General features: G+C 54.6%; 1 protein-coding gene across 1 annotated transcript in view; it reads right to left on the bottom strand.

Annotated features, from left to right (window-relative positions):
- The window catches only part of TPRN (taperin), a 35259-nt gene extending 12984 nt beyond the window's left edge, over positions 1 to 22275 (bottom strand). The window contains exon 1 of the mRNA XM_075324498.1: positions 19773 to 22275. Coding sequence (XP_075180613.1) covers positions 19773 to 22160 — 2388 coding nt within the window. The 5' untranslated portion in view covers positions 22161 to 22275. The remainder of the gene's footprint in view (positions 1 to 19772) is intronic.
- Positions 22276 to 25112: the final 2837 nt, after the last annotated feature.

Genomic DNA, 25112 nt, shown 5'->3' with positions numbered 1-25112 from the left:
GAGAGATTCGTCCCCTGATGTGTTCATAGACACGGGCCGGCTCATTGTTCTATGTTTAGCTGCACACCTGTGTGACCTTTGGAAAGGCGAAGTCACCGAAACCCGGCTTTTGTCCTCCGTTCCGCCTAGAGGGAGCACAGAACATCAGAGACGAAGGGACCGTCATCGATCACACATTTAGCCATGTCACGAGACAACGGCTGTTGGTACCAGGCCACCTGCTTGGAGAGACCATCCAAAAAAAAAAGGGTCTAGAGTGCTAAGACCCCCAGGATTAGATTTCTCCTTTGGAGGAACATGGTCAAGAAATCTCAACGGCGAGAAGGTTGTGAGATCGGTGGTCTTATGATCTTGGATGAATGATTTGATATTCTTCTGGGCCCAAAAACATGGCAAGAGTACATGTGCGAGACTGCAGACACCTCTGGTGGTGGCTTCTCGAACAAATGGTGGGCCATGTTGAAATTAATAGGCTCCATCGGAGAAATATACATTAGACGGTTGAACCTTCTTTAGACATTCACGAGTTCAGCCAATATCTACGTCTCCTCTACTGGAGATGGTGGTGACATTAGGGGGTCCTAAGAGAGACCCTACTGAAGGAGGCAAATTGTGGTCCTTGCTCCACAGTTAACAGGAAATGACCAGACAAACCCATCTTGGGGCTGCGAGAGAACCTCCTAAATATAAGGGGCAATGGTGGTCAGTAGATAATCAAATATGGCTGCCATTCTTCAGATACCTCCTCCAGCGACGCATATCAAGCCGTAGGTGGCAGCCATTGGCTTCATTGCTTTGATAAGTCATGCACTTCTGGAGTCTCCAGTTTGCTGCTTTCGTAGCCTGACGAGACCTCAAAAACATCAAGACTGTTGGGTTCCATCATCCACCATGAGTGGTCATACAGTCTGGAATAATCGTGGTGGCCATAAACACCATCCTCCATCATACCGACCTCTTCTCACCAAGGCTTCAGATTTGGAACAGATTGGTTCCAAGATGAGGACATTACTGCAAGAAGAAGACGACGTTCTCCTGGTGGGATCCAACAGATATGGAGACGTGATATACAGTGCCTTGCGAAAGTATTCCAACCCTTGGATTTTTCAACCTTTTCCCACATTTCAGGCTTCAAACATAAAAGATAAAAATGTTAATGTTCTGGTGAAGAAGCAACAACAAGTGACAATTGTGAAGATGAAGGAAATTTATTGCTCATTTTAAAAACTTTTGTAAAAAGTAACTGAAAATTGGGGCGTGCAATATTATTCATCCCCTGTAAGTGAATACTTTGTAGCGCCCCCTTTTGCTGCGATTACAGCTGCAGTCTCTTGGGGGATGTGTCTATCAGTTTTGCACATGGAGAGGCTGAAATTCTCGCCCATTCTTCCTTTGTGAACAGCTGGAGCTGAGTGAGGTTGGATGGAGGCGTTTGTGAACAGCAGTTTTCAGCTCTTTCCACAGATTCTCGATTGGGTTCAGGTCTGGGCTGTGACTTGGCGATTCTAACACCTGGATACGGTTATTTGTGACCATTCCATTGTAGATTTTGCTTTATGTTTGGGATCATTGTCTTGTTGGAAGACAAATCTCTGTCCCAGTCTCAGGTCTTTTGCAGACTCCAACAGGTTTTCTTCAAGAATGGTCCTGTATTTGGCTCCATCCATCTTCCCATCAATTTTACCCATCTTCCCTGTCCCTGCTGAAGAAAAGCAGGCCCAAACCATGATGCTGCCACCATGTTTGACAGTGGGGATGGTGTGTTCAGGGTGATGAGTTTGGCATTGTGCCCAAATAGTTTGATTTTGGTTTCCTCTGACCAGAGCACATTCCTCCACATGTTTGGTGTCTCCAGGAGGCTTGTGGCAAATTTTAGACAACACTTTTTATGGCTTTCTTCTTGCCACTCTTCCATAAAGGCCAGATTTGTGCAGTGTAGACTGATTGTTGTGCTATGGACAGACTCTCCCACCTCAGCTGTAGATCTCTGCAGATCATCCAGAGGGATCATGGGCCTCTCGGCTGCATCTCTGATCAGTCTTCTCCTTGTGTGAGATGACAGTTTGGATGGACGGCCGGGTCTTGGTAGATTTGCAGTGGTATGATGCTCCTTCCATTTCAATATGATCGCTTGCACAGTGCTTCTTGGGATGTTTAAAGTTGTGGAATTATTTTTGTAACCAAATCCGGCTTTAAACTTCTCCACAACAGTATCACGGACCTGCCTGTTGTGTTCCTTGGTCTTCATGATGCTCTCTGCGCTTTACACAGGACACTGAGGCTATCACAGAGCAGGGGCATTTATACGGAGACTTGATTACACACAGGGGCTTATATTTATCATCATCAGTCATTTAGGACAACATTGGATCATTCAGAGATCCTCAATCAACTTCTGGAGTGAGTTTGCTGCACTGAAAGTAAAGGGGATGAATAATATTGCACGCCCCAATTTTCAGTTCTTTTTTTTTTAAAAAAAAAAAAAGTAAAATACGCAATAAATTTCCTTCCTCTTCACAATTGTGACACTTGTTGATTCTTCACCAGAACATTAACATTTTTATCTTTATGTTTGAAGCCTGAAATGTGGGAAAAGGTTGAAAAATTCAAGGGGCCAAATACTTTCGCAAGGCACGGTATACCGTAGGTCGAGGGTTCTAGCACATAATGGACAGCCGTCCCCAAATCCAACGAGATGAGTAAAATATTTATTGGCTGCAACAATAGGGATCACCAGTAGTTGAGGGGTCCAAACTACTATGAACGTTGTAGAAGTCTTCAGCCTGAGGATAAGCAACATCCATTTACACGGTGAAGAAAAGAAGAAAGGAAGGATGGCCAATGACAAGAACGCAAAACGACGGCCGAAACCGCAAATATCAGTCAACAGTCTGTTTGTGAATGCCTCCCGAGTCTTCCCTGACGGATGATGGTAGAGAGGAGGAGAGCAGTGGTGGTGTCCAAGGACAGCGAGAACGGTGGCCAAGGAGAGAGAGAGCGGCAGCCAGGGAGCAGCAGCGACAGCAGCCGGGGAGAATGGTGGTCAAGGGACAAGCGAGAGCGGCAGCCGGGGAGAAGGGTGGTCAAGGACATGCGAGAACGGCAGCCGGGGAGAACGGTGGTCAAGGAGAGCAAGAGCGGCAGCCAGGAAGCAGCAGTGACAGCAGCCGAGGAGAATGGTGGTCAAGGAGAGAGAGAGCGGCAGCCAGGGAGCAGCAGCGACAGCAGCCGAGGAGAATGGTGGTCAAGGAGAGAGAGAACGGCAGCCAGGGAGCAGCAGCGACAGCAGCCGGGGAGAATGGTGGTCAAGGGACAAGCGAGAGCGGCAGCCGGGGAGAAGGGTGGTCAAGGAGAGCAAGAGCGGCAGCCAGGAAGCAGCAGTGACAGCAGCCGGGGAGAAGGGTGGTCAAGGAGAGAGAGAGCGGCAGCCAGGGAGCAGCAGCGACAGCAGCCGAGGAGAATGGTGGTCAAGGGACAAGCGAGAGCGGCAGCCGGGGAGAAGGGTGGTCAAGGAGAGCAAGAGCGGCAGCCAGGAAGCAGCAGTGACAGCAGCCGAGGAGAACGGTGGTCAAGGGACAGGCGAGACCGGCAGCCGGGGAGAACGGTGGTCAAGGGACAAGCGAGACCGGCAGCCGGGGAGAACGGTGGTCAAGGGACAAGCGAGACCGGCAGCCGGGGAGAACGGTGGTCAAGGGACAAGCGAGACCGGCAGCCGGGGAGAACGGTGGTCAAGGGACAAGCGAGACCGGCAGCCGGGGAGAACGGTGGTCAAGGGACAAGCGAGACCGGCAGCCGGGGAGAACGGTGGTCAAGGGACAAGCGAGACCGGCAGCCGGGGAGAACGGTGGTCAAGGGACAAGCGAGACCGGCAGCCGGGGAGAACGGTGGTCAAGGACATGCGAGACCGGCAGCCGGGGAGAACGGTGGGCAAGGAGAGCAAGAGCGACAGCCAGGAAGCAGCAACAACAGCAGCCGAGGAGAATGGCAGTCAAGGACAGGCGAGAACGGCAGCCGGGAGCAGCAGCGGCAGTCAAGGAGAATGGTGGTCAAGGACAACAAGAGCGGCAGCCGGAGAAAATGGTGGTCAAGGACTGCGACAGCAGTAGCCGAGGTGCAGCAGCCGGAGAGCATGTGAATCTCTAAGGAGCCCACCGACTCTGCGGGTCTGGGGGCCACAGCATAGGACATAACAGATCTGGGCTGGTCCTTCCGAAGTCCACCATTGTTTACTACAGGAAACGAGCAATCAGTAGACTGGAATACCACCGAAATCCCGGCCTTCTTTGCTCAACCTTCGGCTCCACCATTAGCAAACTTTCCGGTGCAGATAAGGCCGAGTGTTCACGGCTGGGGAAGGAAAGGCCGCCGGCCACCACAGTCAATCCACAGGAGGGGGGTCTCATCCAGGGCTGGTAGTGAGGACGCCACCGCCCGCCAGAAATCCCGTGAGGAGGATGCCGTCGCCTGGCAGAGATCTTGTGATGAAGACAACGATGACGCCCGGCAGAGATCCCGTGAGGAGGACACCACCGCTCAGGAGAGATCCCGTGAGGAGGACACCACCGCTCAGGAGAGATCCCGTGAGGAGGACACCACCGCTCAGGAGAGATCCCGTGAGGAGGACACCACCGCTCAGGAGAGATCCCGTGAGGAGGACACCACCGCTCAGGAGAGATCCCGAGAGGAGGAGAGATCCCGTGAGGAGGACACCACCGCTCAGGAGAGATCCCGAGAGGAGGAGAGATCCCGTGAGGAGGACACCACCGCTCAGGAGAGATCCCGAGAGGAGGAGAGATCCCGTGAGGAGGACACCACCGCTCAGGAGAGATCCCGAGAGGAGGAGAGATCCCGTGAGGAGGACACCACCGCTCAGGAGAGATCCCGAGAGGAGGAGAGATCCCGTGAGGAGGACACCACCGCTCAGGAGAGATCCCGAGAGGAGGAGAGATCCCGTGAGGAGGACACCACCGCTCAGGAGAGATCCCGAGAGGAGGACACCACCGCTCAGGAGAGATCCCGAGAGGAGGACACCACCGCTCAGGAGAGATCCCGAGAGGAGGACACCACCGCTCAGGAGAGATCCCGAGAGGAGGACACCACCGCTCAGGAGAGATCCCGAGAGGAGGAGAGATCCCGTGAGGAGGACACCACCGCTCAGGAGAGATCCCGTGAGGAGGACACCACCGCTCAGGAGAGATCCCGTGAGGAGGACACCACCGCTCAGGAGAGATCCCGTGAGGAGGACACCACCGCTCAGGAGAGATCCCGTGAGGAGGACACCACCGCTCAGGAGAGATCCCGTGAGGAGGACACCACCGCTCAGGAGAGATCCCGTGAGGAGGACACCACCGCTCAGGAGAGATCCCGTGAGGAGGACACCACCGCTCAGGAGAGATCCCGTGAGGAGGACACCACCGCTCAGGAGAGATCCCGTGAGGAGGACACCACCGCTCAGGAGAGATCCCGTGAGGAGGACACCACCGCTCAGGAGAGATCCCGTGAGGAGGACACCACCGCTCAGGAGAGATCCCGTGAGGAGGACACCACCGCTCAGGAGAGATCTCGTGAGGAGGACACCACCGCTCAGGAGAGATCCCGTGAGGAGGACACCACCGCTCAGGAGAGATCCCGTGAGGAGGACACCACCGCTCAGGAGAGATCTCGTGAGGAGGACACCACCGCTCAGGAGAGATCTCGTGAGGAGGACACCACCGCTCAGGAGAGATCCCGTGAGGAGGACACCACCGCTCAGGAGAGATCTCGTGAGGACACCACCGCTCAGGAGAGATCTCGTGAGGACGCCGCCGCCCGGCAGAGATCTCGTGAGGAGGATGACGCCGCCCCGCAGAGATCCCGGGGGGATAGGACGCCACCGCCCAGCAGAGATCTCGTGAGGAGGATGCCGCCGCCCAGCAGAGATCCCGTGAGGAGGATGCAGCCACCTGTCAGCAGGTTGGCACGGCCGAGTGATTAGAGAACGCGCTGGTAGAACTCTCCTATCACAACTTCCCCAAAAGCGGCGACTATTCATATCCTAATAAAAGAAACAAAAACAATGCCGCCATAGTAACGGCTGCCACAGTCATCATAGCCACAGGCTACGACTCTGCAGCCAGAACGCGCCGGCGGTGACACCGCGCAAAACACAAAGGGATTAGTGTAAAACCTGTACCATCATGTACAGGAGGTGCAATGCACCCGGCAGGCAGGGAGGAAGACTCCGACCACCTCTGCCCAACCCCTTTAAGAGACTCCGAACAACCCCTTTAAGAGAACTCCTCTAAATGGAAGGATCAGAGGAAGCTCCGCTCTCCTGACTCGCTTTCTGATACTGCTGCAAAGTGTCAATAAGGGCAATGGGACTTTTTAAAGACACAGTACGTGGATGTCTTCACATTAAGGATCTGGTCTCTGTGACCGGACGACGTCTACGAGGCTCCTAATCTCCCGGAGGGGCGCACCTGTAATGTACACCTCCTCGGGGCGCGCCCCACAGGTCAGATCTGGATCAACATCTTAAAACAAACTTTTCAGGCACTACTGTTACTTAGGTCTCAGCAGAAGCGAAGCCGACAACAGAGAGCAATAGCGATGCCAAGAATCGATCATATTATTCACACACTATGGACCGCATGATGATGAAGAGGACGGCACAAACTGTCCCAGAGCCTCGTAGGTGCGGGGAACGGCCGGAGCTGTAATCACACCGCAGCACAATGCACCCGGCACAGGTCAGGGCGACACGACACGGGTGCGGCAATCCACGTCTTACAGGGATACTAACCACGAGCTGTGCGAGTCATATGCAATCTATAATTCTCTGTTATCAGCCATTACGGCATTGTTCTGCAGATGGAGAAAAACCTCCTGCCCCGATAAGTATCACAGGAGAGGATTAGATACACGGCTCAGCAGACAGTATCACACAGGATAGGATTAGATACACGGCTCAGCAGACAGTATCACACAGGAGAGGATTAGATACACGGCTCAGCAGACAGTATCACCCAGGAGAGGATTAGATACACAGCTCAGCAGACAGTATCACCCAGGAGAGGATTAGATACACAGCTCAGCAGACAGTATCACCCAGGAGAGGATTAGTTACACAGCTCAGCAGACAGTATCACACAGGAGAGGATTAGATACACAGCTCAGCAGACAGTATCACACAGGATAGGATTAGATACACAGCTCAGCAGACAGTATCACACAAGAGAGGATTAGATACACAGCTCAGCAGACAGCATCACACAGGATAGGATTAGATACACAGCTCAGCAGACAGTATCACCCAGGAGAGGATTAGTTACACAGCTCAGCAGACAGTATCACACAGGATAGGATTAGATACACAGCTCAGCAGACAGTATCACACAGGATAGGATTAGATACACAGCTCAGCAGACAGTATCACACAGGAGAGGATTAGATACACAGCTCAGCAGACAGTATCACACAGGATAGGATTAGATACACAGCTCAGCAGACAGTATCACACAGGAGAGGATTAGATACACAGCTCAGCAGACAGTATCACACAGGAGAGGATTAGATACACGGCTCAGCAGACAGTATCATACAGGATAGGATTAGATACACTGCTCAGCAGACAGTATTACACAGGATAGTATTAGATACACGGCTCAACAGACAGCATCACATATTCTAAGCTTAGATACACGGCTCGGCTGCACACTCTTGGGTACAGTATTATGGGCACTTCCCGGCTGTATCCGCTGATCTAGGACCGTTCCCTGATGTCGGGGTTGTGCTGCGTCAGTCGTTTTCCCGTTGGTTTGGTGCAGTGCCGCTCCTGGGCTCGGTGATGGCGGCCATCGCTGCTCATCACCTGTATGTATATTATCTGCAGGTGTTTGGCATTTCCGGGGTGGGGGGCTGGAGAATTTGTGCCCCCTCCTCCCCGGCTCCACGTGCTGAATTATTGAGCAGGAATCACATCTCCCGCGGCCGTGTCTGGCACGGTGACCTTTCACCCCGGCTTATCAATTATTGCTGGTCGGTCTGCAAACGAAACCGGCGACTGCCACATTATCTGACTGCAGCGAGATACTGAAAGTGAGAGCAGGATTCACACCGAGGGGCCGCACCGCCAGCCACTAATGCCCCGCACACAGGCGACAGCCACCGCCAGCCACTAATGCCCCGCACACAGGCGACAGCCACCGCCAGCCACTAATGCCCCGCACACAGGCCGCCAGCCACTAATGCCCCGCACACAGGCCGCCAGCCACCAATGCCCCGCACACAGGCCGCCAGCCACCAATGCCCCGCACACAGGCCGCCAGCCACCAATGCCCCGCACACAGGCCGCCAGCCACCAATGCCCCGCACACAGGCCGCCAGCCACCAATGCCCCGCACACAGGCCGCCAGCCACCAATGCCCCGCACACAGGCCGCCAGCCACCAATGCCCCGCACACAGGCCGCCAGCCACCAATGCCCCGCACACAGGCCGCCAGCCACCAATGCCCCGCACACAGGCCGCCAGCCACCAATGCCCCGCACACAGGCCGCCAGCCACCAATGCCCCGCACACAGGCCGCCAGCCACCAATGCCCCGCACACAGGCCGCCAGCCACCAATGCCCCGCACACAGGCCGCCAGCCACCAATGCCCCGCACACAGGCCGCCAGCCACCAATGCCCCGCACACAGGCCGCCAGCCACCAATGCCCCGCACACAGGCCGACAGCCACCAATGCCCCGCACACAGGCCGACAGCCACCAATGCCCCGCACACAGGCCGACAGCCACCAATGCCCCGCACACAGGCCGACAGCCACCAATGCCCCGCACACAGGCCGACAGCCACCAATGCCCCGCACACAGGCCGACAGCCACCAATGCCCCGCACACAGGCCGACAGCCACCAATGCCCCGCACACAGGCCGACAGCCACCAATGCCCCGCACACAGGCCGCCAGCCACCAATGCCCCGCACACAGGCCGCCAGCCACCAATGCCCCGCACACAGGCCGACAGCCACCAATGCCCCGCACACAGGCCGACAGCCACCAATGCCCCGCACACAGGCCGCCAGCCACCAATGCCCCGCACACAGGCCGCCAGCCACCAATGCCCCGCACACAGGCCGCCAGCCACCAATGCCCCGCACACAGGCCGCCAGCCACCAATGCCCCGCACACAGGCCGCCAGCCACCAATGCCCCGCACACAGGCCGCCAGCCACCAATGCCCCGCACACAGGCCGCCAGCCACTAATGCCCCGCACACAGGCCGACAGCCACTAATGCCCCGCACACAGGCCGCCAGCCACTAATGCCCCGCACACAGGCCGCCAGCCACTAATGCCCCGCACACAGGCCGACAGCCACTAATGCCCCGCACACAGGCCGCCAGCCACTAATGCCCCGCACACAGGCCGCCAGCCACTAATGCCCCGCACACAGGCCGCCAGCCACTAATGCCCCGCACACAGGCGACAGCCACTAATGCCCCGCACACAGGCCGCCAGCCACTAATGCCCCGCACACAGGCCGACAGCCACTAATGCCCCGCACACAGGCGACAGCCACTAATGCCCCGCACACAGGCCGACAGCCACTAATGCCCCGCACACAGGCCGCCAGCCACTAATGCCCCGCACACAGGCCGCCAGCCACTAATGCCCCGCACACAGGCCGCCAGCCACTAATGCCCCGCACACAGGCCGCCAGCCACTAATGCCCCGCACACAGGCCGCCAGCCACTAATGCCCCGCACACAGGCCGCCAGCCACTAATGCCCCGCACACAGGCCGCCAGCCACTAATGCCCCGCACACAGGCCGCCAGCCACTAATGCCCCGCACACAGGCCGCCAGCCACTAATGCCCCGCACACAGGCCGCCAGCCACTAATGCCCCGCACACAGGCCGCCAGCCACTAATGCCCCGCACACAGGCCGCCAGCCACTAATGCCCCGCACACAGGCCGCCAGCCACTAATGCCCCGCACACAGGCCGCCAGCCACTAATGCCCCGCACACAGGCCGCCAGCCACTAATGCCCCGCACACAGGCCGCCAGCCACTAATGCCCCGCACACAGGCGACAGCCACTAATGCCCCGCACACAGGCCGACAGCCACTAATGCCCCGCACACAGGCGACAGCCACTAATGCCCCGCACACAGGCGACAGCCACTAATGCCCCGCACACAGGCGACAGCCACTAATGCCCCGCACACAGACAGGCCGCCAGCCACAAATGCCCCAGAAACAGGAAAACTGGATCATACATTAACTAGGAAGAACTTTTCATTAAGGAGACAGTTCAGTAAATTTAAGTCTGATCATTCCCTTAATGGCAGCCATATTGGCCATCACTCAGCTCTACCATTCCAGTATACATCCAGAAGCTCTAGACCTAGTGACACTCACAGCTGACGTTTGTCACAATGTGTCACCGCAGCTCACAGCCCGGAGTGATAGCTGCCAGAAAACAGACGGCCATCAATAGTGTCGGCCCAACCAGTGGGGAACGATAGACGGCTCCGAACCCAGAACATTCAGGTAACTGCATCAATCACCGATGTGATCCCGAGACTCCACATGGGAAACTATGAAAACCCAAAGAAGTGGAAAGAACAAAGGATAATAAATGACACAAACTCCTTCAAAGTAGCAGGGTATAAAAGTGAAGAACAAAATACTGATGAAACCCAGAAAGCTCAGCAACATTCTGTACAGTATCATACTCCAGAGCTGCACTCACTATTCTGCTGGTGCAGTCACTGTGTACATACATTACATTACTGATCCTGAGTTACCTCCTGTATTATACTCCAGAGCTGCACTCACTATTCTGCTGGTGCAGTCACTGTGTACATACATTACATTACTGATCCTGAGTTACCTCCTGTATTATACTCCAGAGCTGCACTCACTATTCTGCTGGTGCAGTCACTGTGTACATACATTACATTACTGATCCTGAGTTACCTCCTGTATTATACTCCAGAGCTGCACTCACTATTCTGCTGGTGCAGTCACTGTGTACATACATTACATTACTGATCCTGAGTTACCTCCTGTATTATACTCCAGAGCTGCACTCACTATTCTGCTGGTGCAGTCACTGTGTACATACATTACATTACTGATCCTGAGTTACCTCCTGTATTATACTCCAGAGCTGCACTCACTATTCTGCTGGTGCAGTCACTGTGTACATACATTACATTACTGATCCTGAGTTACCTCCTGTATTATACTCCAGAGCTGCACTCACTATTCTGCTCTGGAGTCCACACCTGACATACGATCTCTGTAGAGCGCTGCCCCCTGTGGGTGCCTCCAGTAATGACCTCCCCGGGTGATGAGCTTTGCAGAGGACCGTCATTAGGACAGTGGAGGCCTCTATCTCCTTATGTCTCTTCACAATAAGCTCTTTCTTCCGTTCAATGCGAGTAACGGACGGTCACAGCCCGCGAGCCGAGGACGGGGAACGCTCCGCGCGCTCATCATTGTGGGGGACGGGGGTCTGAGATTTGATTTTCTGGCCGCACTGAATTCTGTGACCCATTTAATGAAATGGTCAGTGGAATGTGAGGAATGTCTCCGCCGCGTCGAGCTCATGACCAGGATGCCAGCAACTACCGCAAAACAGCGGGCAAACTGACCATAAAGAGGGGCGGTCCTCCGGGCACACCACACTGGTCGCCCCGCACCGGTCCTCCGGGCACACCACACTGGTCCCCCCGAGCACCGGTCCTCCGGCGCGGACCACACTGGTCCCCCCCCAGCACCGGTCCTCCGGCGCGGACCACACTGGTCCCCCCCAGCACCGGTCCTCCGGCGCGGACCACACTGGTCCCCCCCAGCACCGGTCCTCCGGCGCGGACCACACTGGTCCCCCCCAGCACCGGTCCTCCGGCGCGGACCACACTGGTCCCCCCCAGCACCGGTCCTCCGGCGCGGACCACACTGGTCCCCCCCAGCACCGGTCCTCCGGCGCGGACCACACTGGTCCCCCCCAGCACCGGTCCTCCGGCGCGGACCACACTGGTCCCCCCCAGCACCGGTCCTCCGGCGCGGACCACACTGGTCCCCCCCAGCACCGGTCCTCCGGCGCGGACCACACTGGTCCCTTGCTCCAGCGAGACCACACTGGTCCCTTGCTCCGGTCCTCCGGCGGACCACACTGGTCCCTTGCTCCGGTCCTCCGGCGGACTGCACGGATCCCCCACACTGGTCCCCTCAGTTTCCCAGAAGCAGCGGCGTCTCATTTTCCGCTTTGGTTAATGTGAGGTCAGAGTTTCTCCCGGCATTAACCCAAATCAGTGGCGACGTGAGAAGAATTAAGGTCAATTACGGCGCGGGAACACAGTGGTCAGGCCGAGCCCACGTGCCTCAGACGCGGATTACTGGATATTACTGGATGGAGAGGGCCGCATACCAGGCTAAATCCCACAAATAGAAAATCCAGTAGATTATGTCCCAAGAAAGGGGCTCAGACGGCTCCAGTCAGGGGGTCAGGAACCCAAGACCACACACTGCAGTGCACCACTGGTGAAGCAGGATGCTCAGGATGAACACTTCATGCCTTGATTGATTGCTCCATCACTTCCTATAATGTTGTCTTCGAGGCGTCAGATCAGAATTTCACTCCAATTCATCACTGCACCCAATAAAAATAAACGCTGCGTCCCCACATGTCCCTGTCCGCGCCGCACGGGGCTGGGATGTGACACAGCGCCTTCCCAAATTGACGAAGGATTGCGGTCATTGAAAAGGGATTAAGTAATTTGCCACGTGTCTCCTCCGCCTTTGATGATGCAATAAATGCCGCTCCTCCTGTCACTGCGGCGTCCTCCAGGGATAGGGAGCAGCTGATCCCCGGGCATCGGAACCGGCAAGAACCGCAGCGTCCTCCAGGGATAGGGAGCAGCTGATGCCCAGGCATCGGAACCGGCAAGAACCGCGGCGTCCTCCAGGAATAGGGAGCAGCTGATCCCGGGCATCGGAACCGGCAAGAACCGCGGCGTCCTTCATTCACTGATTAGACGTGACATGCTCATATTCCCAAAATTGGGGTCCCCCCTCCTCGGTGCCGCAGAGGGTTGGGGGCCCCAGTTGTGGAGATGGGACCTGCACATACCCTGTTACCATCTCATGTAAAAAATTTAAAGGGGAACTCCTCATCATTCCAAGGTTGGGGGGGGGGGGGTTTACACAGGGTGCCGCCAGGCCGGTTTTGCCCGCTTGCCGTGAATTTCCTATAACTCCAGGGTTATTGCCGGTAACACTTTACAGTCTCTATATTTAGCCGCTATAATCTGCGCCGCGATTTATAACGGGTCAGTAAAAGTTATAATCCGGGAGCTGCGTCACGAGCGTTTACAGCCGGCGCTGGACTCCGGCCCCGCGCGGTGCGAGCCGATTAAAGGCTTTGTCATGTTTTTCTAAAGTGGCTAATTCCAAGAATGTGCGACGGTTAAAAGGGCGATCCGAAACCTAAACAATGGGTGCCCTCGACGGTTAAAGGGGTGATCCAAAATCTAAACATCGGGCAGCTTCTACGGTTAAAGGGGCGATCCGAAATCTAAACAATCGGGCGACCTTGACGGTTAAAGAGGTGATTCGAAATCTAAACATCGGGCGACCGACGGTTAAAGGGGCGATCCGGAATCTAAACATCGGGCGACCTCGACGGTTAAAGAGGTGATCCGAAATCTAAACATCGGGCGACCGACAGTTAAAGGGGCGATCCGAAACCTAAACATCGGGCGACCTCGACGGTTAAAAGGGACGATCGAAATCTAAACATCGGGCGACCAACGGTTAAAGGGGTGATCCGAAATCTAAACATAAGGGCAACCTCGACGGTTAAAGGGGCAATCCGAAATCTAGACATCGGGCGACCAACGGTTAAAGGGGTGACCTCGACGGTTAAAGGGGCGATCCTAAATCTAAACATCGAGCGGCCTCGACGGTGAAAGGGGTGACCTCGACGGTTAAAGGGGCGATCTGAAATCTAAACATCGGGCAACATCGACGGTTAATTGGGCGACCTCAACGGTTAAAGGGGCGATCATGAAACCTAAACATCGGGCGACCTCAAGGTCAGTTACTCTGGTGAAAAAGATGGCAGCTGACAACTTCACCAACGAGGCAAGTAATGCCTCCCACTTGGCCGCAGGCACCCCGCACCGCCCGCTCCGCAGCACATTGTGCATCGCGCGACCTGCCCCGGGATCCGCTTTCACTGTTAGATTCTTATCTGGAGTGAAAATATTGTGCTGCAGGCGCCAACAACACCCGATCTGGTTTCTCTCGAGCCGGCGGGACGTCACCGGGGAAAGTGTCCAGCTGCACTGGAAATAGGGTCCAGATCCTGCGGGGACTACAACTCCCAGCATGCACTGCAGCGGAGCGACTCACTTTCCTTTCCCCAGGTATCATCAGTTCACTGCCTGGTTGTAAATAATGTCATTCATTACTGGAAGAGCGGAATATTGACAACTTTGCAAAATAAACTCATGGGAGTACCAAGATGGCGGTAACAGGACCCCGGGCACACCCCCGGCTGTCACATCCATCCACTGGTAATCAGTGATTAAGTCATGGGGGAAGGGCGGCCAATGGGTGCCTAAACGGACACCCAGGCAGGATCGTGCCATGATTGACAGGAACACTTAAGGTTAAAAAGCAGCGATCAGAGCTCGCTCCCATCCCTGCCATTAGAAGGAGAAGTCAGCAGCTCCATATACCTGTAATAATACATCATGGAGCAGGAAGAGGTTAAAAAAAAAAAAACTATTCATGCTCAATCTGGCTGAGCGTGCAAGCATTGAAAATGAAAATAGGGCGGTAAAGTGCTCAAACGCACCTGATATTCCCCGCTACAACAGTGGCAAAGCTTATCAAGCCCAATCATCCCCCCAATATCTGATGAGAGTCAGGGGGGCCCTGTACACATCAGATGGTCGGCCGCTCTCAAATTCAAGGGGTTTGACCAACTTATTTATTTTTTACTTAAATGCATGGTGTTTTTTTTTTTACAACTGGGTTTCATTACAAATGTTGCCAGTTTGCCTCTGTGTTTTACAGTCTATTGCAGGTTGCAGAAGGAGTTAACTGAGAACCCTTCAGTGAGCGCACTACAGAGTTCCTGACACTTCTATCTTTTTTTTTCTGAGCTCCTAGGACCACAGCAAAGTTGAATCTACAAGAGAAGGGAAAAAAAAAAAAAAAAAAAAAAAAAACACCCCCACAAACAAAAAGCAAAACTGATTTTTAACCTAAAATAGTCTCCAGATGTTTAAAGGCAAAAAAACCCTGCTGGGAGAAGCCTGTGCGGCTCATCACAGGGGCGCTGTGGTTTCGGCGGTGGCTGCTGTGTGATGACAGCTCCGGGGCTCGCAGCGCCGCTCCCACACAATCACAGGCGGTATCTCCTGTGAGCGGCTATTAATATCTGGCGGTGGTTATACTCCCAGGTGTGGCGCTCAGTTTCCCACTTGTTCAAATATTTATGACAAGTTGCAGTTTTGGGCGCTGACGTTTCCCTGCTGCAATAAAGTCTGCACCACCAGCGCCGCCATCGCCCCTTTAAACTTTGGGTGTCAGTTCCTGACTATTTGTTAGATATTCCCCATTGATGCAATAATAGGAAAGTAGTGGATGCTGGATCCATAAACAGACCCGGGGGTCACCAGCTCCTCGGGGGAGGCCGGGGGTCACCAGCTCCTCGGGGGGAGGCCGGGGGTCACCAGCTCCTCGGGGGGAGGCCGGGGGTCACCAGCTCCTCGGGGGGAGGCCGGGGGTCACCAGCTCCTCGGGGGAGGCCGGGGGTCACCAGCTCCTCGGGGGGATGCCGGGGGTGCAGGCGATCCGGACTCAGTGGTTGGGAATTGCACTGTGAGCGATTCCCCTGGTGCATTCTGTACCACATCAAGCAGGTCGCTCCACACGGCCTCCCCTGAGCGTGCGCCCAAAAGTGCCGATAAATCAAAATTGCCTGCCAGACTGTCATGAAGCTGTCACTGCCCGTCCTGCCCTATGAGCGCACGGAGGCGGCCAACCTGTCCGACCGGAAAGATTAATCATCTACCTGTAAGACCAAAATACTGCTGATGTGACATCACGAGGCTCATAGAGGTCACTGCACAACCCCGCAACCCACCCGCCGCCCCAGCTGCCCCGCAACCCCCCCTGCCGCACCAGCGGCCCCGCAACCTCCACCTACCGCACCGCAACCCCCCCGCCGCACCAGGGGCCCCGCAACCTCCCCCCTGCCGCACCTCCCCCTGCCGCACCAGCGGCCCCGCAACCTCCACCTACCGCACCGCAACCCCCCCGCCGCACCAGGGGCCCCGCAACCTCCCCCCTGCCGCACCTCCCCCTGCCGCACCAGCGGCACCACAACCTCCACCTACCGCACCGCAACCCCCCCGCCGCACCAGGGGCCCCGCAACCTCCCCCCTGCCGCACCTCCCCCTGCCGCACCAGCGGCACCACAACCTCCACCTACCGCACCGCAACCCCCCCGCCGCACCAGGGGCCCCGCAACCTCCACCTACCGCACCGCAACCCCCACCGCACCAGGGGCCCCGCAACCTCCCCCCGCCGCACCAGGGGCCCCGCAACCCCCCCTGCTGCACCAGCGGCCCCGCAACCTCCACCTACCGCACCGCAACCCCCCCACCGCACCAGGTGCCCCGCAAACCCACCGCACAAGGTGTAAATGTTTGATGACAAAAGACTTCACCCCCATATTTTACAAACAATGCCAGGACCAAAAACTACAGAACGTGGAGTGCTAGGGCAGTGGGATCTACTGTGCCCCTCCACCAGCCACCATCTCCAACACTGCGCCCCTCCACCAGCCACAACACTGCGCCCCTCCACCAGCCACAACACTGCGCCCCTCCACCAGCCACAACACTGCGCACGCTAAAAGCCAAACTGGTGCCAGCAAACTGTGTGCCAGGACCTGAGAAAGCGACAGGCAAGAAGCCAGCAAGATACATTACTGATCCTGAGTTACCTCCTGTATTATACTCCAGAGCTGCGCTCACTATTCTGCTGGTGCAGTCACTGTGTACATACATTACATTACTGATCCTGAGTTACCTCCTGTATTCTACTCCAGAGCTGCACTCACTATTCTGCTGGTGCAGTCACTGTGTACATACATTACTGATCCTGAGTTACCTCCTGTATTATACTCCAGAGCTGCGCTCACTATTCTGCTGGTGCAGTCCCTGTGTACATACATTACATTACTGATCCTGAGTTACCTCCTGTATTCTACTCCAGAGCTGCACTCACTATTCTGCTGGTGCAGTCACTGTGTACATACATTACTGATCCTGAGTTACCTCCTGTATTATACTCCAGAGCTGCACTCACTATTCTGCTGGTGCAGTCCCTGTGTACATACATTACAGATCCTGAGTTACCTCCTGTATTATACTCCAGAGCTGCACTCACTATTCTGCTGGTGCAGTCACTGTGTGCATACATTACATTACTGATCCTGAGTTACATTCTGTATTATACTCCAGAGCTGCACTCACTATTCTGCTGGTGCAGTCCCTGTGTACATACATTACAGATCCTGAGTTACCTCCTGTATTATACTCCAGAGCTGCACTCACTATTCTGCTGGTGCAGTCACTGTGTGCATACATTACATTACTGATCCTGAGTTACATTCTGTATTATACTCCAGAGCTGCACTCACTATTCTGCTGATGCAGCCACTGTGCACATACATTTCTTAGCCTGTACTGATTCGAAGTTACTTCCTGTATTAGCAGAATAGTGAGTGCAGCTCTGGAGTATCTGCTCTCGTACGTGTAAACCTGCCTGCGTGGTTCTCGCTGGGATCATTAACCGCACACTTTACGAGGGAGCAGTAACTTTCCATTTCTCATCGCTCACGCAGTAATGATCGGCTTTAAGACTGGAAATAACTGACCGGCTGCATCTGAGCCGTGGACGGTAAATACAACCCGGAGCCGCCATCACCGATGCTGCACCGGATCCTACAGCGAGGGCTCGTGTGCCGGATTACTGGGGAGGGGAAATAATAGTAATCTTGTCAGTACCATCAGACACCTGCCTTGTTACTCCTGTACCACAGCTTCCAATATTCCGGCACATTGCTGGCCCCAGTCGCTGCCTATCCTCGGGGGGGGGGGGCCCGGAGCGGGTTGGATTCACCGAAAAGATATAAATCCACACGACCGTGGGTTCAGGGGGCCCGGATCAAGGTATGACGACCATGACTGATGTATGGGGCCCGATGCAATTACTTAGCTTTATCAAGCCTGGGCCCCAGTCACAGCAGAGGGGGCCGGCTGTGTCGCTCCCGCCACATGGCTAATCTGCATGCAAAGCCTTTCTGGGGCATCGCATGCAAATTAGCCATGTAGCGGAAGTGTGTCATCCCATGGCCCAGCGTGATGAGGTCATCATTCATCGACCTTATCACACTGCCACAGGCAACGCAGAGCCGCAGAGGTGGCGAGGATGTGGCATCTGGCGGGGAAAGGTAAGCGCTCCAGGAGCGGGACGATCGCGGGGGGTGTTGGGGCCCGCCGACCCCAGTCCCTGCCTTGCTTCAGCTGATGTGCGTCGGAAGGCACTCATCCAGCTTAAATGCATTGCGGCTCAGAGAGGATGCCCCACTGCGTATGAGCAGGGGAGGGCGAGTAAAATATTTGTTTTTCCTTTTTTGCGGCAAATATACCAGGAGGGGGACAAAAACCAATATGCCGACATATATAACACAATGTGCCCAGGAAGGGACATATATACTAGGATGGGGACAAATAAGCCACGATGAAGACATAGATACCAGGAAGGGCCTAGGAGGGAGAGATACTGTATATACAAGGAGCTGAACATACTTCGCAAGAAGGGCCCAAGGGAGGAACATGTCTACCAGGAAGGGGACAAAAACCAGTATGGGGACATATATACCAGAATGTGCCCAGGAAGGGACATATATACTAGGATGGGGACAAATAAGCCAGGACAGATACCAGTATGGGCCTAGGAGGGAGATATATATACAAAGAGGGGAACATAAACCGCAGGAAGGGCCCAGGGGAGGAACATGTATACCAGGAGGGGGACATATATACAAGAAGGAGGACATATCGACCAGGAAGGGGACACAAACCAGTGTGAGGATATATATACCAGAATGTGCCCAGGAGGGGGATATATATACACCAGGATGGGGACATATATACCAGAAAGGGCCCAGGGGAGGAACATCTATACCAGGATGAGGACAGTATATACCAGGATGGGGGGACATATTTATTAGGATGGGGCATATTTCCCAGGAAGTAGCCCAGGATGGGGAACATTAGTACAGGATGGGGGCACATTACTACATAACGGGAGGAATGCAACTTGTATGTCTATAGGATTTAGAAGACTTAATGTATACAAACATCTGACCTACAAGCGGGGGGTGGGGGACCCCAGGTCCAAATTTTGCACCAGGGCCCATGGAACTCTTGTTACACCACTGACTAGGAGGGAGAGATATATACAAAAAAGGGAACATACATCGCAGGAAGGGCCCAGGGGAGGAACATATATACCAGGAGGGGGACATACAATCCTTCTATGTTGGAATACTAAGCCCCCGCCGTATCCCGCCCTGCTGCGCAGAGATGTCAGCGCCGGTCATGAATTGCGCTGGGACAATATTTGACTTTCTGTAATAATCATTGATCGCACAGACGAGTAAATAATTGGCGCTGGCGACACCTGACAATCATTTACCTTTTTCCTGGTGGAGCCGATCTTGGACAGACAGGACTTGGACAGGGACTGATATCCGCCGATCACCTGGATTTCTTCCACGGTTGGGTAGCGTTTTTTCAGCAGCGCTCCGAGCTCGGAGTAGGGGGCCTCGGATCCATCTGAAGATTTCCTTTTAGACCTCGGATCGTCCTCCTCATCTTCTTCCACCACGGGGGTCCGGAAAGCCTCCTGCTCTGTGAGCGGTTTCCTCTTTGGGACCACGGTGAAGGTGTTGCCACCTTTGTTGCGGATGGAGGACACAGCGGCGTGCGGCCGGTAGGGCGGCTCCTCTACTTTTGCGGCCGGTTTGACCTCCTTGTCCTCGATGTGGACTATATCGTCTATGTTGGTGACCGGTATGTCAGGTCTCACCATGTCCTCGTGTATTTTGGTCACCGGCACACCGGTCGATACGTTCGCCACATCCCCTTGCTGAACACTACTGAAGTATTCAAGCTCTGCCCCCAGATCTGTAAACGATTGGCCTTCGGTGGACGATTTGGGTGGCAAGAGTCCACTTTTCCAGTCGAAATCGGACAAGGAGGGTACGCTGGAGGCTTTCAGTGTGTCGGGACCTAAACCGGGGTCACCATTCACCTGGACTTCCCGGGGCGCTGCAGACCGGTGGATTTCAGGTTTCCGAGGAGAATCCGCAATGTCTACTTTGGGGCCATTTTTGACTTTTGGCTTGTCCTTGGTCTGGACCACACCATCTTGCTCGGTGACAGAAGGGGCCTGCCTCTTCTTTGGGATGAAGACGAAGGAATTTTTGGACTCCATTCGAATATTCGCCAGCGCTTTCGCCTGCACATCATCGTCCGGGATGCTGCTGAGATCCGGCTTGGGTGCGGGTCTGATCTCGAAAGAGTCATTGTTGCTGGTGGAAGAGGACACCTTGAGCCGCTGGCTAGGGGTGGTGGCACTGGCAGAGGCCTGGTCACAGTGGTTGATGGATACGTTCTCGGAGTACGTGGCACTGGATTTGGGAGGGATGCTGCTAGATTTCGGGGGGTCCACTTCAGACTTTGGCCTCCAAGTGTTGGCGCCTTTGGGCATCTGATTAATGGAATCACTGGATGGCACTGGACCACTGCCCTCTGGCGCCCTCTTAGCCACAGTTCCTTTGGGCCGTCTGCTCTTGGACAGGAGGTCTTGAATACTGATAGAACCACCCGTCTTTCCGTGGGGGTCCACGTGGCCATTGGTGAGAGGCGGACAGTCCATCTCCGGCACCCCTCCACCAATGCTGGGTGACTTTGCCCTATTGGTGGACACAGCTTTGGGATTAACCAGGATTGTGTTGCTGCCAACTTTCTGGGTGACGTTGACCAGTTTTGGTAATGGAGGAACGTTGTTATTCGTGTGCCCAGCTTCGAATTTCACCCTGACCGCGGCCACAATGGGCGACGGCGGCGTATCACCCGGGGATAGAGGCGAAGAAGGGGCGACCGTCAAAGGCGAAGTCACAGGACTGGAGGGTCTTTTATGAAATAGGTCAGGGTCCGGTAGAGAGTGGGGGACGGGCACCTTGGAGGGCATCCAGGACGGGTTGTTGAGGGGGAAGCGCTTGCTGTCCTCTTCTAGGATGGAGGCGGACGATGGGGACACTTCTCCGGACCGTTTGGGTGACCGGTTCCGGGGGGCTTCAAGGATTAGAGGTTTTGGCAATATGGTGGGCTTGTTGTCTCTCTCCAGGAGGTTCTCCAGGCTCCTGGTCCTCACGGGTCTACTTTGGCCATGATCAAACTTCTCGAGTAGCCGGCTCACCCTCCCGGCTTCCTCCAGGACATCCATGTGCTCTAGCGGATCCTTCTTGGGGGGCTCCTGCACTTTCCGGGGAGGCTCCTTTTTGGGGGGCTCTTTCTTGGGGACCTCTGGCTCGTAGATGACCACCTCGGAGGCTCTGATCTCGGCCACCTTGCTGCCCCTCTTGGCTAGCAGCTCCTCCACAGGGTCTCCATGGCCGCTGCTGGCCTGGCTGAAGTAGCCGGGGTCGGACTCGATGATGATGATGTTCTCGGCTCGGATGGTCCTCATCCCCGGGACGTGGCTGTACATGTCCAGCAGGTGGCGGATGGGGGAGCTGCCTCTGCCCGGGGAGTGCTGGGGCCGCCGGTGCCGCCGCCGCTCCTTCTCCTGCTTGATGAACGGGTTCTCGTGCAGCGGCCCCAGGCTGTCCTGCAGCACCAGCCGCTCCGGGCTGCCGGCTCGGGACGGGGAGCGGGGCTTGCGGCTCGGAGACGACTCCTTCCCCCGGGACAGCGCCATCTTCGCCCGCTTCCTCTCCAGCACCTCCAGCTTCCATGCCGGCACCTTGTGCGAGTGCGGCTCCAGCCGGCTCCAGCTCTTCGTGCCGCTCACCGCCATGACCGCAGCGATAACCGGCCGCGCAGCCCCGCAGCGACTAACTGACTGCCTGCAGCCGGGATCCGGGAGCTGCTCCTGTCACCGGGCGCCACGCCCCGCCCTGACGTCACCACAGCACACAGGTGTCGGGGCGGAGCGTACCTGCGACAGCCACGCCCCCTTATTGTAGGTCACCGGCACGACACGCCTACTACACAAGCCCCGCCCCTTATCTGGCCACCGTCAGGAGACACGCCCCTTTCCTGAGCATCTAAAAGAGGAAGGACAGAGTGGACAATGGACATCCCCTCTAACTGCATCTGAGGGAAGAGACTGGGGCACAGCATGGATACACGGCTCAGCAGACAGTATCACACAGGATAGGATTAGATACACAGCTCAGCAGACAGTATCACACATGAGAGGATTAGATACACGGCTCAGCAGACAGTATTACACATGAGAGGATTAGATACACGGCTCAGCAGACAGTATCACACAGGAGAGGATTAGATACACAGCTCAGCAGACAGTATCACACAGGAGAGGATTAGATACACGGCTCAGCAGACAGTATCACACAGGAGAGGATTAGATACACGGCTCAGCAGACAGTATCACACAGGAGAGGATTAGATACACGGCTCAGCAGACAGTATCACACAGGACAGGATTAGATACACAGCTCAGCAGACAGTATCACACAGGAGAGGATTAGATACACGGCTCAGCAGACAGTATCACACAGGATAGCATTAGATACACAGCTCAGCAGACAGTATCATACAGGAGAGGATTAGATACACAGCTCAGCAGACAGTATCACACAGGAGAGGATTAGATACATGGCTCAGCAGACAGTATCACACAGGAGAGGATTAGATACACAGCTCAGCAGACAGTATCACACAGGAGAGGATTAGATACACAGCTCAGCAGACAGTATCACACAGGAGAGGATTAGATACACAGCTCAGCAGACAGTATCACACAGGAGAGGATTAGATACACGGCTCAGCAGAGAGTATCACACAGGAGAGGATTAGATGCACAGCACAGCAGACAGTATCACACAGAAGAGGATTAGATACACAGCTCAGCAGACAGTATCACACAGGATAGGATTAGATACACGGCTCAGCAGACAGTATCACACAGGAGAGGATTAGATACACAGCTCAGCAGACAGTATCACACAGGAGAGGATTAGATACACAGCTCTGCAGACAGTATCACACAAGATAAGATTAGATACACAGCTCAGCACAGTATCACACAGGAGAGGATTAGATACACAGCTCAGCAGACAGTATCACACAGGAGAGGATTAAATACACAGCTCAGCAGACAGTATCACACATGGAGAGGATTAGATACACGGCTCAGCAGACAATATCACACAGGATAGGATTAGATACACAGCTCAGCAGACAGTATCACACATGATAGGATTAGATACACGGCTCAGCAGACAGTATCACACATGATAGGATTAGATACACGGCTCAGCAGACAGTATCACACAGGATAGGATTAGGTACACAGCTCAGCAGACAGTATCACACAGGATAGGATTAGATACACAGCTCAGCAGACAGTATCACACAGGACAGGATTAGATACACAGCTCAGCAGACAGTATCACACAGGATAGGATTAGATACACAGCTCAGCAGACTGTATCACACAGGATAGGATTAGATACACAGCTCAGCAGACAGTATCACACATGATAGGATTAGATACACGGCTCAGCAGACAGTATCACACATGATAGGATTAGATACACAGCTCAGCAGACAGTATCACACATGATAGGATTAGATACACGGCTCAGCCGACAGTATCACACAGGAGAGGATTAGATGCATAGCTCAGCAGACAGTATCACACAGGATAGGATTAGATACACAGCTCAGCAGACAGTATCACACAGGAGAGGATTAGATGCATAGCTCAGCAGACAGTATCACACAGGAGAGGATTAGATACACGGCTCAGCAGACAGTATCACACAGGATAGGATTAGATACACAGCTCAGCAGACAGTATCACATAGGATAGGATTAGATACACAGATCAGCAGAGAGTATCACACAGAATAGCATTAGATGCACGGCTCAGCAGACAGTATTATACGGGATAGGATTAGATACACAGCTCAGCAGACATAGTAGAAAAAATTCCAGCAACAAATCCATGGAAAAAATCTTCATTAAAATTTCATATTTATTTATCCAATATTAAAAAACAGTCCATGTTATCCGCTGCCCCAACAGAGGTCGCGTTTCGAACAACAACGTTCTTAATCCGTCTCTAATTAATTGAATTAGAGACGGATTAAGAACGTTGTTGTTCGAAACGCGTCCTCTGTTGGGGCAGCGGATAACATGGACTGTTTTTTAATATTGGATAAATAAATATGAAATTTTAATGAAGATTTTTTCCATGGATTTGTTGCTGGAATTTTTTCTACTATGTGAAATGAGTTCTGCTACCTTCCTTTCCGTGCACGGTCCTGGATAAGCGGTCTCCGGTGAGAGGCAGGTGAGCTGGACTAAGTAAATTTGGTTCTCAGAGCTCAGCAGACAGTATCACACAGGAGAGGATTAGATCCACGCTCTGTAGACAGTATCACACAGGAGAGGATTAGATCCACGCTCTGTAGACAGTGAGTCTCCATCACTGATTACATACTATATCACATGGGCCGCTCTGCTCTGTACTCTCCTCTTACTCTTGTTGTTCTTCAGGGTTCAGTCCTAGGTCTCCTTCTCTTACTGCTGGGGTTCCTCAGGCTTCAGTCCTAGGTCTCCTCTTCTTACTGTCGGGGTTCCTCATGGTTCAGTCCTAGGCCCCCTTCTCTTACTGTCGGGGTTCTTCAGGGTTCAGTCCTAGGCCCCCTCCTCTTACTGTCGTGGTTCCTCAGGGTTCAGTCCTAGGTCCTCTCCTCTTACTGTTGAGGTTCCTCAG

Source organism: Anomaloglossus baeobatrachus, chromosome 9 (assembly GCF_048569485.1).
Source record: "Anomaloglossus baeobatrachus isolate aAnoBae1 chromosome 9, aAnoBae1.hap1, whole genome shotgun sequence".
Lineage (NCBI taxonomy): Eukaryota > Metazoa > Chordata > Amphibia > Anura > Aromobatidae > Anomaloglossus > Anomaloglossus baeobatrachus.
The sequence above is the reverse complement of the archived record's forward strand: the minus strand, read 5'-3'. Positions and strand labels throughout refer to the sequence as shown.